General features: G+C 31.0%; 2 protein-coding genes across 2 annotated transcripts; both read right to left on the bottom strand.

Moving 5' to 3' along the window:
- Nucleotides 1-774: 774 nt before the first annotated feature.
- LOC8277621 lies at nucleotides 775-3,423 on the bottom strand. The gene is made up of 2 exons (XM_002533614.3): nucleotides 2,685-3,423; nucleotides 775-1,633 (listed from the first exon to the last, which is right to left on the bottom strand). The coding sequence occupies exon 1, from the start codon at nucleotides 3,195-3,197 to the stop codon at nucleotides 2,700-2,702; it is 498 nt and encodes a 165-aa protein (XP_002533660.1). The 5' UTR covers nucleotides 3,198-3,423; the 3' UTR covers nucleotides 775-1,633; nucleotides 2,685-2,699.
- A 4,657-nt stretch (nucleotides 3,424-8,080) lies between these two features.
- On the bottom strand, nucleotides 8,081-15,694 carry LOC8277620. Its single transcript, XM_015728054.3, has 6 exons — nucleotides 15,499-15,694; nucleotides 15,248-15,347; nucleotides 14,240-14,360; nucleotides 13,717-14,144; nucleotides 12,895-13,225; nucleotides 8,081-9,364 (listed from the first exon to the last, which is right to left on the bottom strand). The coding sequence occupies exons 2-6, from the start codon at nucleotides 15,280-15,282 to the stop codon at nucleotides 8,279-8,281; spliced, it is 2,001 nt and encodes a 666-aa protein (XP_015583540.1). The 5' UTR covers nucleotides 15,283-15,347; nucleotides 15,499-15,694; the 3' UTR covers nucleotides 8,081-8,278.
- Nucleotides 15,695-16,364: the final 670 nt, after the last annotated feature.

Raw genomic sequence — 16,364 nt, 5'->3', positions numbered from 1 at the left:
AGTAGCAGCACAAGAAAAAAATATGAATTAACTTGAATAAGAACAAGTTTTGAATTAATGCTTCGTATCATCTCCTTTTCTTTGTAAGTCATATAATAATCCACTTATTCTTTCTTTAATCATCCTATCAATTCATTCTCCTCATTTTCCTTCTATCTTATATACTTCTAAACAATAGAAATGAAAAAGAAACAATAATATTTGCGCTACTACATATAAAAATTTATAACATATCAAAGTAACAAAATTACACGCAAATCTCTTTTTTCTTAAACTTATATCAAAAAATTGTATCTATGTATATATTGTGGTATCTTTAGTATATATATTGCTTTGAATATGATAGCAAATCCATCAGCACCACACCTATTAAACCATCACCGAAAGTAAAAATAAAATATATATTGTTAAGGAAATTTATCAAATACCTTATGTGAGTATTCAAATATCATTTGCAATCAGCTATTTCTCAGAAAACCCAACATTCTAAAAACACAATCAATAAACAAATTAAAAGGATTCAATATATTTTTTCTACCATTAATCAATAAATCAAAATCTCACAAATTTCTTTTGAAGTGTGCAAAAGCTCATAATAGCAAGAGAGTTAAATGCTTATTGTATCTTAAATCTAATTACAAAATATATTTATTTTATATACTGTTATCTAATATGAGGACAAGTAGAATAAACATGAGAATTTCTATCACCCTTTAAATGCTTTTGGAAACACTATATTTTTCAATACCACAGTTGAGATGGCTTGGACAAGCACTCATCCCTTCAGCATACATACACTCAAAGATATGAACTTCATTAAGAGGATGTTGTATGTGTAAGAAATGTATTGTGTTTATCTCCACATCCATTTTTCTTATGCTTTTCACACTCGCACACAGAGAGAGAAAGAGAGAGCATATTAAAAAAATAAAAAGAGCGGTGATGCGTAAAAAAGATGATAATAAAAGGGTTAAAGAAAAAAAAATTAAACTTCATCTTATATAATTCTGTAAAAGAAAAAAAAAAAAAACAAATGAAAGTTACCAAGATTCTTTTAAAAAATTTGCTTATGTATATTTGAAACGAAAACATTTTTTTCGTAGAAATGATATTATTTTTTAAAAATAAGTATTTTATGTAATTTCTTGTTTTTTTGGCAGAGATATATAAATTCAAAGCGAAATATTGCAAGACAACATATTCCTGATGCCAACTCATTTGGGCATGGACTTTTCTCTTGGTGAATAGGAAAACATATTAAACCTAGAAATCGGAATCCAAAATAAATAAAGATTCAGGGGACAATTAGACACCCAAGAAAAAGGAAGGCTCCCTATCTCAAAATGCTTAGCTGGCTATCTAGAATTACAGAAATATTAGCAAGAAAAACATAATCTTTCTCTTGCTTGGGGTACAGAATTATCAACCTCCCAAGGCACTTGAGCCTGGAAATCAAACACAGGAGAAACAAGGATCCTGTTTGAGGAGGAATAACAAAATTGTTTAAGCCAATTGAAGAGCCTGATTGAGGGAGGGGCCACAAGCTCAGAGAGTTACCACCATCAACAAGCTTTCTTGATCTGTCCCTCGCCAGAATAATGATGTCGCCATGTCAGAGGAGGAATCCCTAAGCCTGATAGGAGCAGGAATATGATTATTAGTAAGCCAATCAGCATTATACTCATTAGCCAATTTATTTCCTTGCCTGCTCTTCCAAGTAGTCTAGAGCATAGTAACAATTCTAAGGAGGATATCTTGACTATTGATAGCCCATGAATCCGACATATTAGACTACGAGTGTATAATAAAGGAGAGAGAGTAATCATTAGTAATATAAGACATTCTGCAACTACATCAAACTTGCTTGACTTTAGGACACACAAGAATAGCATATTCAGGGTTTTTCTCTTAAAAAGGATAAGCTTACCCCTAACCATTCTCTAAAGAAAGCCTTAAATTTGGGAGGAATTTTGGCATCCCAAAGTTTCTTCCAGTTTGAAAGAAAAGACAACTGAGAATAAGAAGATCCCACCTAAGAAGTGCCATGAAACTGATTCAAAGGAAGTAAGCCGATTTAACAGTGAACTGGCCAAACCTATCAGGATGCCAAGTTCAGTGATCCCTAAATAAGGAGTTTTCTCAATAGCAGCAATTTCCAAATTAGATTAAATTCATGTCAGACTGCTAGTCTTCCTCCCTGAAGATTCTAACTAGTCATTATTCCTTAGCAATTAAATACTTATGTCATAATCATATCAACGATCAGTTTCAATTTCAAACTAGTTTTTTTATATTAGAAATAGAAAATCACTGTAGTGATCAATGGTGCTAAGGCTCCATATCCGTTTTTATGGATAAATATATAACTTATCTAAGGGAAAGAACAATATTGAAAATAACCAGAGAATTACTTCGCGGTGAGTAGTACAAAAGACTATTAAGTTTTCCAGCAAGTGATTGAAAACTAGAGCAATACAAATTATCATGAGACCTTGAAATCTTTCAAGTTGATGAAGCCCTGACCCTACCTAAATACCACAGAATGACTCATGTAGCCAATATTTTAACATATATAAAATCTCTAAAGAAATGAAAACTTGTAGCTATTATCTCACCTTACATATATTGTTTACAAAGAACAAAAGAACAAAGGAAAATTACGAGAGCTTTTTTTTTTTTTTGACCTTCTTTACTTTATTTTATTTGGATTTGGTACCACCAGACTTGGTATCACCTTGGCCCCCGCTGCTGCTGTCACCGCCGCCGCCGCCGGGAACCAGCGTCCGAACCTTGAACCTCTCTAGTCTCAATGGGGGTTCATCTCCATCTATAGAGCGTGGCCGGGGCGAGCCTACACTCAAGCTTCTCTGCAAAGTTTTATCTTCCCTTTTTTCTGATTTTGCAGTAGATAACATTGCACCAATTTTCTTCAACATCTGATCAACAAACTCGTCATCATGTGACTCTGGAAACATTTTCTTGAACATATCCCTTTTCCTAACGTAGAGTTGTCTGAAAAATTCTAGCAACATTAACAACCTTGGATCAACATCTGATGATGATTTCCTTGCCTGGTCTTGATCACTTTTCTGGCCATGATGAGGGAATGGTCCAGTTTCAAGTATTAGTGACATATCATCGTATAATGTGCCGAGAAATGAAGATTTCTTCGAGCTTGATGTCGTATGATCTTTCATTGTGGTAATTCTTGGATACCCTTCTGGCAAATGTTCAACCTCCTTGTGCCGGCAAGTGTCTTTAAGATTAATGTTCTTTGACAGGATTAACTTCTTGATTAAGTCCTGAATCTTGATATCCTTGGTTATTGATTCTTGATTCTCTGAGTGTGTTGGTTGATGAGTTGAGCTGAATAAAAGGAATGCTAAATATGTGTGTTCTTGGATTGGATCGATGTTTTAGGACTTCAAATTATTGGAATTATTTAGGGTTTATATATGTATATGAATATATACTTGTTCAATATCAAGAATCAAAACGTTTGGATTTCCACGCTAGGATTTGGTCGTTTTGATTCAGCTACGTGTCGCTGACTTGCTCATGCATTACTTCTACAAGCAACAACAACTCCCAAAGCCATTAATCTGAAATAAAATAAATATGTAAGACTCAGCACAAATTCTAATCTTAGCAAAACCATTATCTATTTCTTTTAATATTTAAAATTCATAAATAAATAATGTATTCAAATTTGTTAAGAAATGAAAATTTAAAAAATCTTTTGGATCATTCATTAGTTCATTGAAATATTTTTGAAAAATTTATTTCCAAAAGTTTAGAGGTCTGAATATTTTTCTTTTAAGGCTCAATGAGCTTAATACTGTTGTAATTTATTAAAAAATTTATTTTATTTGATAAATAATATGAAAAAAATATAATTAAAAAAATATTTTAAAATTATAAAATATTTTGACTTAATAATATAAAATTCACGTAAAAATCCTATTTATTTTATTAAAATATTTTAGTTATAATTAATTTTACACAAATCTAATTATTTAAAATTCTAAATTAATTTTTATTTCATTTAAAATATGAATAATTGTATTACATGATCTAATTGCGCTGTATGGTGATGTCGTATATCTATTTCTTGATTTAGCCATTCAATGGATGGAGAATTCTTGAATTTGTTCATTGCAATAGGCTTACAATCCACGTTTTTGACCTTTTCTTTTCCATTTCTTTATTAGTCATGAAAACATTATTCAAGCCAAAACAACAACCAATACAAATAATCCTACTTTTAGAGACGGGTAAACACAGGTGATGTAATCCATGAGTAGGTATTCCGTTGTTATAGGAATAATTATTAATTAAATTTTAAATTTTATGTTTTTAATAGTTTTATTTAATATTTTAAAATTTTAAAATAAATATTTATATTTGTACTTTATTTTTAAAAGTACTTTTTGATTATAAATTTTAAAACTTTATGGTAAAAAAGATGATGAGGAAAATCGAATGTACTTAGTAAAAAAAATAATAGTTGCAAATCAGTAAAAGAAGTTTGTTATAGACTTAACAATATTGTCATTAAAAGTCTCACATATGTACATATTTTCACGTCTTACATCTATCTTATGTCTAAATACAGTAGATTTTTTGTAGGACTCATTAATTTTTCTTTTAATAAATATAATTAACTTGCTATGTTATTTTTTCATTTTGAAATTTCTAAAATTGTTGTCGAAAAGTGTATTTGATAATAACTTGAAAGCAATGAATATTTGTTCTAAAATTTTATAATAATTGGATGAAATTGTTAAAAAGTATAAAGTTTAAGATCTAATTAATAATTAGACTAATTAATTTATCTTTTTAAATAATATTTTATTGGATTACTTTTATTTTTAAATCTAATTTTTACTAATTATTTTTTTTTAATTTTAGTAATAATAATTATATAAAAGAAGAAATAAATACAAATAAAAAGTAAAAGAATAGAGAAATGAAAAATAAAATGAAGAAATAAATAATGTGGGGGAAGAGGGGAAAGAAGTATAGGTTTCTTTCCTTAGAGTTTTCCTTTTCACTTTTCCCTCTATTTTGTTTCTCTTCATTCTTGGCCATACTCAATTTCATGCATCTGTTCTCTCACTTGGTAATTTGTTGTATGCATCAATTTTTCCCATGTTCTTTAATTTAACTATTTTTGGGATGTTATGGTCCGATTACAATCAGTTTCTTCTTATTTTTAGAATAATTTTCAGCATGTGTTTTGAAACAAAACCTTAAATTAAAGTAAAAATATGTATTTACAGTATTTTATTTATTTTATTTTTACTGTGTTAAAATATCAAATGTATAATCTTTTATCTCTTTCTTTTAAAATTATGATTTTTTAAATATTTTTTAGCTCTTTTTTTTATAAAACAACTAAAAAATAACCATACTATAAATTTAAAAAAACAAAAAGAATAATTTTAAAAAATAAATTATAATTTTAAAATATTTTTAAACATTTACCGAAAGATCTTTTGCTGCAGCTGAGTTTCTTGATTCAAAAATAATTTTCCATGGATTCAAGCCCGATTTTGTACTTTTCATTGCTATTTCGATAATAGTGATTTATTTATGCAGCCTTATACTTATCGAATGATGATTTGTGTTGGAAAACGACAAGTCATATATACACTAAAGAGAGAAGGATAACTACACATTGAAGCAAATAATTATCAAATTACTAATAAAAAAAATTATATATATTTAATATATATTTTTATTTATACACTAAACTGATAAATAATTGATAGATATTTATTAATTTTAAATAATAAAATATGTGTTTATTGTCTAATATGTCACTTTTTATTTATTTATTTTCATATATTATCGATCCTGAATAAAAAGTTTTAAAAAATTATATAAAATATCCCAATTGAAGTCAAAAACATATTTGTATTGCCATTAAAAGGTAGAATGAAGTATGAAGGATAAAGAAATGAATAAAGCATCATTGGGCCAAATATCGTTATATGGACACAATCAAAAAAACTTGTAGAAATGTATAAAAAAGAATTGATATAATAATTTTTTTTATTGAAATAAGAATATAATAATGTAGCTTTTCATTCTTTTTATTATTGTGGATGCTAATTTAAATTTTTTAAACTATTAAATAACAACATATTAATTATTAATTAGTTTCTGTTTAGTAACTGATTTAATGTCGTAAGTTTATGTTTGATTTCTTTTAGATTTATATTCAGTTTATGTTCGGTTTATATTTTATAATGCAAATTTTGAGAAAAAAATTAAATTATATGTAGACTTAAAAAATTTAAATATAATTATTTTATATAAATTAAAACGAAATAGAAACCTAAAATAAACCAAATATAAATCCAACTTAATAAAGGAAAATAGTAGTAAGGAAAAAAGAAAGTGATAGAGCAAGTACGAAGAAGAATCCGCAAAATGAGAATAACTAAATTTTTTAAAAAAGAAACAGTATAAAAATTTTAAAAAATATAAAGCCAAAAATTAAAAAGAGAAAAAAAATATATTATTGAAATAAAATAAAAAGAATAGCACAAGTAATGTAATTTTCTCTTGACTAGTGAGGGAGAGATGCATACATTTTGTTAGTGCATTCCTTTTTATTTGATTTGGATATGCATAGAGGTAACATTTAAATCTAAGACTTTTATACCTTTTTTATTATCAATTAAACTGATAAAAACTTTTATACCTATAAAATAGTCCGGACTCATTTCCTACGCGGAAGTCATGTCAATAAAATATTTATATGAATTAAAATTAATATATATGTTTGCAGCATTATTAGAAATAAATTATATATATATATAAGTTTCTAATTTGAATATGTATATGATAATGAAATTCTTTTTGAATTAGAAAATTCTATTATTTAAGGATCATAAATTTTTATAATATTATTTTAGAAATATATATTTTTTATTTTTCTCACCTACTTGTACTTTAATTATGCTTGGAAATGGAATTAGAATATTTGAATGAAAAAATGGTCACTAATATAAATAATTTATAACAATAAAATAGCTTAGTGTCCATCCTTTAAACAAGCAATAAAATATTTATGTGAATTAGATATTAACAATGAAGATGTATGTGATTTATTAGTTATAAGTTATTTAGATACTTGTACAAATTTATAAAATTGGACTTTCTTAATAAAATCAAACCAAAAATATGTAGATTCAAAAGAAATAGATTAAGAATCTTAGAATCATTATTATGAAAGAGGGTAAGAAGAAAAATTCAAAATAATTAAATGATTGAGTGAAATTGTTTTTTTCAAGAACTAAATTAAATTTATAATTCAAAGAAATAGATTAAAAATCTAGAATAATTCTTACGATGATAGAGCAATGTAATTAAATGATTGAAAATAAAATTATAAAATTTTTAATAACAGTTTATATACCTCTCTTTTTTAGACTAATTAATATATCTCTTTTAATACTCATACAATCATTATTTTTTAGTAATCTCTTGTCATGTAAATTTTTAAATTCATCACAATTTATAGAAATAACTTAAAAATCCTAGAAAAACTCTAGTGAATCTGAACATCCAAAGTCATTTAATTTGATAGTAACACTTGGTGAATCCACCCAAGTGCAATTGCAATTAAACTTTCAAGTAGTTGCACAAACCTTCTTGACTGCATTTTAACAACTAATACAAAGCCATAAGCTAAGGTGGGTCTGGTTGGTCTAGTGAAATTATGCTTGTAAAAGTTCTAGTTTCTGGAGATTATACTGATATAGCTCTACAGCCAGAACATTTTCAGGAAAACTCTCAACCCTGGTCTAGCTAATGCTGAATCCTCCTCCATAATCTGTCTGATGACTTTTCTTTATCTGGCTAAGTCTAGATAATGAAACTAAAATATATAGGCATGACTAAAGTAAAATTCAAAAATAACTTGTACTTTCTTTTCAAGTATCTTTTGCAAGAAGTGAATCTTGGAACAAATGATCTGTGCATTACCCAATAAAATAGGAAGAAAAATACCACCATGACTGCAAGAGTGTTTATTTATGATTTGCAAGATTGGAACCAAAAGCATGAATTAAATACGGAAACACAAGTAAAACTGCATCTCTCAACAAAGCTCATCTTACAACAGACAATGATACAACATGTGAGTGGTACAAACACAAGCCCTTTCAAGGGTAATGACCTTCACTATTATACTGCAAAATCAACTATATCTGAAACCTGAGAAAAGCTAGCTGCAGAAAACCTGCAGATCTGCAATGGCATGCTACTATCTATACATGTTTGGTCTAAAATTATCATCAATGAATGAGAAGTGATTTGAAATGGGCATACTGACAATTCTACCTGGAACAGGTGCTAAGGATCCTTCTCTACTGGGGATACGTGGCATCAGGTCAGGATAGGAGGTATTAATGGGATAATTGGGATAAGTGTACCTACTTGAAGAAGGTAAACCTGTATCCAAGTATGGATCAAAATAAGGCTTTGGTGTTGGGATTCTTGACCCGCCTCCAACATATTGGCTGGAAAGAAATTGATCCTCGGTGGATGAGCTTGACCTACCCTGTAAGTATGGGCTTGCCACAAATTGATTGCTGGCAGCTGCTGGAACTCCTCTATCAGAATAATGGTTTCCCAAACTTAACTGAGCACTTGAACTTAGTAAGTTTGCTCGAGTATTGCCTTCTACTGAAAAATCAGTCGGTAACCTGAAAAGTCCAACACATCCAACAGGAATCTGTACTTCATCCCTTGAGATTGTGGTGGAAACAGAAGACTCAACAGATTTTCTAACAGTTGTGGCTACTGATGGCAATCTGTTGATTCTCTGTTGGAGTGATTGCCTTGCTTCTTCAAGTGCCTCAAGCACCCCGCCCAACCCACCAGATGCTTTATGTGGCACCAATGCGCAACGTTCATTTTCACTTCCAGAAGTTGCTTTCCCTTTGTTAAAACTACTACCTGTATTTGAAGGGAAGCTGAGTACAGATTGGCTCCCAGAGGAATATTGTGAACCAAATGAAGCTGAATCATGGTGAGCAATAAGTAATGGAGAATGATCGTTGTTTCCAGGGTTCTTTTGATTCTGCTTTGCCTTGGCCATGGGGAACGCAGAATCTTGAGTGGAGAATTCAGGAACAGGAGCAATACTGCTTTTTCTTTCCTCCAAGCATACCGCATCAACATGTGAAGATGGTAGAAAGCCATGGGGCTGAGTATTGGACACACCTTCAACTACTGACAACAACCCTTCAGTTTGGATGGCATTTGTTGTAGCAGGGCCTTTAGCTGGTTCCCTGATCTCATATCTTTCCTCCGTGATATCTGAGCGGTTCCCATGATCACATGAATCCTAATAATTGTGACCAAGAGACAGGAATGTGAGAATTCAACAGAATAAGTGTAGGAACTATTTTATGCAAGAAATCAACCTAGACAGTTGTATGCTTCTAAATAACTACAATCGGTACAAGCAGATTTTAGCATTGAGCATTCATCAATACACAGAAAATAATGAGTCATTCTTATGTAACAAAAAGAAATGATGATTATACCTCATTCATCTTAAGGTAAGAGTTATTTAAACACGAGACCTAAGCCAATAATCATAAGCAAGGCTCATGCACCAGATTTCATTATGCCCAAGTGCCCTTTACTAATGCAACATTATAGGAAACTACAGGCAGGTAATACCTCCTAATGAGTTTCACATGCAACTTAAACCAGATTTTTGGACAAGGCAATTAACTAACGAATAATGAGTTATACTCACAAATTTAAGATGCGAATTCGCTCTTCCTACTGTTATATTTAAAAGCATGAATATATGCATGCAACACAAACAGGTATTCTAAGTGCCACTGAGGCCAAACTATTTCAAGGAAGAGTTATTTCCAATTATCTAGAAATCCATATGGACATGGAACTATCCTCAAATCTTGAATTGTTTTTCCATTGCTTCTTTGCAAACATCTGCATATCCTCAGATTTCAACCTGTGTTTCTTATTTATTTCAAAAAATCCTCAAAGACTTAATTAGGACAACATATCATAACAGAATGCTTCTGCTTTTAAAATGCAGAAAACAAAAGGAAAAGCCTTTTCAATTCTTATACAAACTAAATGAAGTTTAACCCACGTCCCAACCTAAACAAACCTTTAAGTAATGCTGGCAAGTAAAGACTAGAGAATGAACAACAGATAGCTGCCAATATCCAATTTTGGCATTGACTGTTGCTTAAAACAAATTAACATTCACATGCCACTTATTTTGTGACCTTTCTACTATTATGAAATGCTCCCTGCATGAACATAATACACTATTGCCTGTAGCTTCCTCTTGTTTGGTTCCTTATCAGATTTGAATGGTGGCAATTTCATTTCCTTGCACTTGTGCATTCATTGACCGGCTATCAGTCAAACCCCAATGCTTATAAATTCACAACCCTATTCAACAGAGGCACCAAATCCATCAGAAATCATCATTTTTTATGATCCTTATCAGATTATATTCACTTGGTGTCTATTCCTATCAGATTATAAATGGCAGATACCTCATTGTGAATCCTGGAACTTAACTTGGTACCTTTTACATTTACACTGCTCCTACTACACTGAATTTTTTAGATTCCCAAAGGTATACAATTGTTATTAGACTGTTGAATCTGCAAATACTCTCCATAAAATTAATTTAATTAGTTCCGAGTGATTACCGAGCTTTGCTCTTTCTTTCACTTCTGTTTCAGCTCAAACTTTAGGACCTAAAGAAAATCCAGTTTCCAGTTGAAGGACACTGTTAAGAACTAAAAAACATAAGCTTTGCATTGATATCTAATAGTGCACAAACTTTTCTTAGATTGCCTGAAAAAGAGCCTGAAAAGCAATGTGCCTGAACCATGACATTCCTAAGCCCTTAATGGTGCCTAACATACTGGATCACCGGCAAGGGGGCTGCTCTAGTTACCTTTTGGCACTAATCCCTCTTTCCTCTTTTCTTATATTTAAACCCCTCACTGTTCTCAACCACATACCTTACATCTAATCTACAAACTTATATTAGCAGAACTCTTAGTCATTCTGCACACATGTGCACTAAAAACAACAAAAGCGAAATCCAAATCATTATCTTCTTTCCGGGAGACTCTAAATATCCTTACTTTCTGTAGTTTAAAATTCCTGACAGATTATTATCGATGTTTGACTGCTGATCAGCCTATCATTGACATCCATTTCCAGTATTTAATTTAAATTTGAGATCCTAAACATAATACCCTCTAGACCACAAAGGACTTGAAGCTGTTTCAAGAAGCGTAGCCCCAATAATCTCAATGCATTGAAAAAAGAATTCTGGACCATGAGTTGAAAAGAAGTCTGACTTTGAAGTGATCTGAGTGGTTAGACCATATATAATTAACTTAGAAAGATATTCTATAAGAAACTAGAATTAAGGACCCTTGTAAAAATCTGGAATTACTTAAGCATAACAGTGCATCACAAAAAATAGCAGCTTTAGATGGGAGTTCTCCAGTAACCTCCTTCCTAGCTTTTCACATTTGCAGCTCAAGTTTTAGCTTAACTTTTCTTTAATACAAACTAGGCCAGAGACTCTTTGCATTTCCTTAGGACCATGCATGTTATGTCCATTATTAACCCGTCTTCCACAAGCACATAACAGCCTGATGTCCCCATGCTCATGAACACTGTAACATGCAGGAAAAGAATCAAGACTCCCAATATCCCTAAAAGTAAGTCGTTAATTATGAGAAAAGTAATATCTTTTTATAAAAGTATTTCATGATAACAGAAAAATGATTCTCATTGGTTCTTTTGAAGTGTTAGGTCAAATCTATTTTCTTTCTCATCCAACTAATTCATGTAGTATTTCATTTAAAATCAATTGTGTAGTACAACATTACTCTAATTTGAATATTTTTTCCTTCAATTTTTCAAATTAATGGATGTCACAATGATACATAACTCCAGGATTTTAACTCTCAAAATATGAGCCACAACTAAACAACATGGGAAGTGCACCATTAACTATAACTCAGATAGGAAAGGAGTGGGTGTGCTGTTAACCTTTTGTTAATCCAAGATTCATCAAGAGAAGCTAGTTTCCCTTTTGTTCTTTAAGATAGAATTTCTTTTTTAACTTTCCTGGAAAATAAGAACTGGGGTTATTGGAGGGAAGAAGCATGCTACAGAAACTTAAGATTGTTAGTGCCACACATTTAAACAACTGACTTGAGACTTCAGGGAAATGTTGACTTGCACAAGCCATTCAAAAGAAAAATTCCTAAATTGTTAACAAGTGGGACGAATCTCTTTTAAGCCTCGAAATATGACATTGTCAAAATTTCTAGATGTTTCTCAAAAGAAGTCCCAAATAGATGAGCATATGAATTAATGTAATGCAATATGCACATGAGCATCCATGAAAGGCTACCAAGATATGCAAGGAGTAAGATAGTTAAAAGCAACGTCAATCCAGTTATATCAGATAAGTAACATAAAGACATAATATAAACATAAATAAAAAAAAAAATTAAAATCGAAAAATGAAAGCATCTCAAGAGCTTCCTGCAAGTGGCCCTTGTCCACTCTCCACAATATATACGCACACAATTTATTCATGTTAGTTAAAAGTGGATCTTCCTATAATGAGAGTCTCATTAAGTTTTATTCTACAATTGAGATAAAACTAGTTTATCTAAATTAGTATTAGAAAAATCTAATTTTTTTAAACAGCTAAAGTAGCAGTTAAAAACATCATAGTGTTCATAAGCAAAAATTAAAATACTATTTTACCATGTTCAATATACCAGTATGCTTTTAAGCAAACAATTTATAATTTCCAAGTTAAATAGGCATTATCAACTATACCGGTGTGCTGCTGTTATTTTCTCTGAATTTCTCTTCCCATTCTCTTTGAACCTTTTCCATTGCTTCATATTGGCCAATGAGTTGTGCCTGGTGTTCAAGTGCCTTTTCCATGTCTCTATCTCCTCTGTACACATTATAATCAAGGCCATTATCACTTGCATTTCGTTCATTTCCTAAGCAGTCTGAATGCGAGTCCTCCAACAATGGTTTCACTTCTCCCCTTTTAGGCTCAAAATCTGAGCAACTTGGAAAATTTGCTGAAGTGGCAGCAACTTCATCTTCTGGACAATCACGTTTTACAGGGCTGGCTTTATATTCCTCAGCTACAGATCTGGAAAAATAAAAATGTTTTAAGTATCTATTAGACATGAAAAATGTAGTAAAATATGGCCTGAATATGATGAAAAAAATTCTTAGTTTTAGTTTATTGCTCCCAAAAAAAGCAAGGCACTTTGATGGTATATCTATTAGGATTTTCGCTTTTCTACATTTCATCTATGATTTGATTCATATGCTGGTCGACAGGTGCTTAATTTTCTATAGTTATATTAGTCTATTCGGACAGTGTCGAATATAAATGCTATGACTACGTAAGGTTGCATCAAAGAAGCCAGAAGTGACAATTTAAGGCCAGCTCAAGTTGCACAAGTTCCCAGGCTGATAAAAGTACCAAGTTTACTAGAAGGATAAAACTACAGGAGCACCATCATGTTAAATGATTACTTTACTTAGCTTGAGAATACATAGGAAAGCAACACAGAAGAGTATATGTCATTTTATTTGCTGAAGTACATGTACAAAGATGAGGTAAGATGAACAAACCTAGATTCTTTGCGTCTTATTTGGCGGCATGACTTGCCTGGTCGTTGTTTTGGAGAAGAACCAACAGATGAAAAACTACTCCGCCTCCTCATTGATGAATCCTTGGATTTTTCAAGAGAGCGTGGACTATTTTTGCGACCTTTCCAAGACAAGCTTCTACCAGGTACTGAAGAAAAATCAAAGTCAGAACCTGATAGTTCTTCTGAGTCATTGTTTCTCACTTTTGAATTGATGGAGTTTTCTTCTTTGGAGGACCTGTTACCCACTTTGGACTCACAAGGTGTGTCCCGATCAGAACATGAATCAAATGTCTCAGAAATGTCACTAATCCCATTACCCTCCAAAATAGCAAGTATATCTGCTGTTGCCTTCTCAGCCTTCATTCTTTGAAGTGACACAATCCTTAGTTGTTCCTCAAGCTCTGCCACCTAATTCAGATACAAAACCAACCTTATAGCGGTACTAGAGAGGAAGTTTGGCTAACTCCTAATTACAAAAGTCTATAGTACAACATAGAACATACCCTTGTTGCTAGTTCATCAGCTCTCTGTCTCGCAGTTCTTGATACAGACCTTTCAGACAAGAGTCGTGCCCTGAGGAATTCAATAGTCATTGCAGTTGAATCCTCCATGCCAGAGTTAGTCCTGGAAAATGGTCAACCAAACAATTAGAAAACTGCAAATATCAATGTAAAAGAACATCAATCTGCCCTCAATTTGAATTGAACCCATACTCTCCTAAACTTTTTTCTGCTATCTACACCATTCAAATATCAAGCTACATTTATTTCAACAGTAAATGTTTCAAAGGACCCTCCATAATTTTCATTTATCAGATATTATTTCATCTCATCTAACTAAAGGGCATGAAATTCTTCCATAAGATAGTCTTTCAGGAACTGACAGCATAGGCAGCAACCTGAATTAAAACAGGGAGGAGGAGGAGGAGGAGGAGATGATCTTAGCAAGAGCAAACCACCGAATTCAAAAGCTTGAAAGATCCTTTAATTTTATAAAAACAAGTGCAGGATGATCTGCAAGTGATTTGCTATGGATTATATAAATATCCTAACCCTCACTTTAATTGGCAACGGAAGAGAACATACAGAAAGATGTAGTTTTTGGTCATTATAGTCTTAGAAAAAGTATAAACTGTTATTACAATTAAGCCAAGTAGCAGAATAAGGCTCGGCATCTAAACAATCTATTATTCCAAGCTAACTCCCCAGCAGTTCTCTCAGCAGTCAAATCATATGTAGGCATATAAATCTTAGCCTATGTCCTTGTCATTAACTTTATAATAAAATTCCTTATCTTTAACTTCTCCCCAACAATTTTCTGTTCAGAGAAAGGGGTTCAGCAATAGAATCTAATTCCAATCAGTAAAACAATCAACCTTAAAAAAGTTCAAAGGCAAACAAAAGAAAAATCCAATAAGCAAGAGCCAGTTAAAAGAGGAAAAAAGAAAAATCAAACTCCAACCTGAATACATAAAAACGAAACAAGAAACAGAATACCCAGATGGGTCTTACCTCTGATCTTGCTTCTCTTTATCAGAATTATTCATACTTTTGGAAGAAACACCTAAAACCCAAGGACCCCCAAAAAGCTCCAAGTAAAAAAAATTAGCTCCTTTAACCAAAAAAAGAAAAAAAAAAAAAAGACAGAATTAGTATTTCATAAGACCGAAGAAAGAACTACACAAAACCCAGGAGTGTGATTTACATAAAGATAAAGAAAGAAAGAAAGAAAAAGAATAAAAGAAAAGGGTGGCCCTTTTTACCTTTATTGAGAAAGAGAGAGAAATGAAGAGCATTGAATTGAACACAGGAATGAAATGGTGACTTTCATTACTTTCACTAACTTAAAAAAAGGCTTATTTTGGGAATAAGCAGAGGAAGCTTCTTTCCAGAGACCATTTGATTGATTTGGAACAAAACCATAACCATGGGGCCATTGGCGTCCTCTTTCTGCCCTCTGGGACATCCTTGTCTGATGATATTATTTTCTTGATTGATTTAATTACCATTCACTCCATTTTATTGAACCATATTACACAGTCTATCCTTTATATTTATTATCATATAAATTAAATATTTAATTACTTAATATATTTTTAAAAGCTAATTTTATTTTATGTAAAACAATTTTTATTAAAATTTAGTAATAATATTATAATTATTAATCATTGAAATGGATTCAAGCAACGTGAAATGATTTATCAGTGACAATGTAATTTTGATTTATATATTAAAAATAACATTACATGTTATCATTATTTTATTTATTTAAAGAAATTGAAAGAAAAGCTAGAACTTAAGTACTTAAAACAATCTCAATCATCATTCATATAAAGACATTGAATTGATCTTCTGTAGTAATCATATATTTGATTAAAATTTGAGTGTTTTTATGAGACATATAATTTTTATTTAATAAATTTTTAGTTTTAAGCCTATGTATATAGTCTGTTTGAGTAGATTATATTTAATTATATTCTTATTAATTGTGGTTAGTAAAATAAAACTTATATGACATCAATATAACTAATTTTAATAATAAATTAAATTTTATATTGCCAAAATTTTTAACTCCTAAATATTTAAACACTAAACAAATTTACCAATTATAACTATATGCATGTATGAA

Source organism: Ricinus communis, chromosome 6 (genome assembly GCF_019578655.1).
Source record: "Ricinus communis isolate WT05 ecotype wild-type chromosome 6, ASM1957865v1, whole genome shotgun sequence".
NCBI lineage: Eukaryota > Viridiplantae > Streptophyta > Magnoliopsida > Malpighiales > Euphorbiaceae > Ricinus > Ricinus communis.
Note: the sequence above shows the minus strand (reverse complement) of the source record. Positions and strands in the feature narration are given on the sequence as shown.

Bases quoted from the DNA above. Each gene is read 5' to 3' on its own strand.
- LOC8277620 (XM_015728054.3), bottom strand. From the start codon at position 15,282: ATGAATAATTCTGATAAAGAGAAGCAAGATCAGAG. The intron at 14,361-15,247 runs GTAAGACCCATC...ACCATTTTCCAG, and splicing joins AAAGAGAAGCAAGATCAGAG to GACTAACTCTGGCATGGAGG. The intron at 13,226-13,716 runs GTTTGTTCATCT...TTATTTTTCCAG, and splicing joins ATAAGACGCAAAGAATCTAG to ATCTGTAGCTGAGGAATATA.
- LOC8277621 (XM_002533614.3), bottom strand. From the start codon at position 3,197: ATGAAAGATCATACGACATCAAGCTCGAAGAAATCTTCATTTCTCGGC.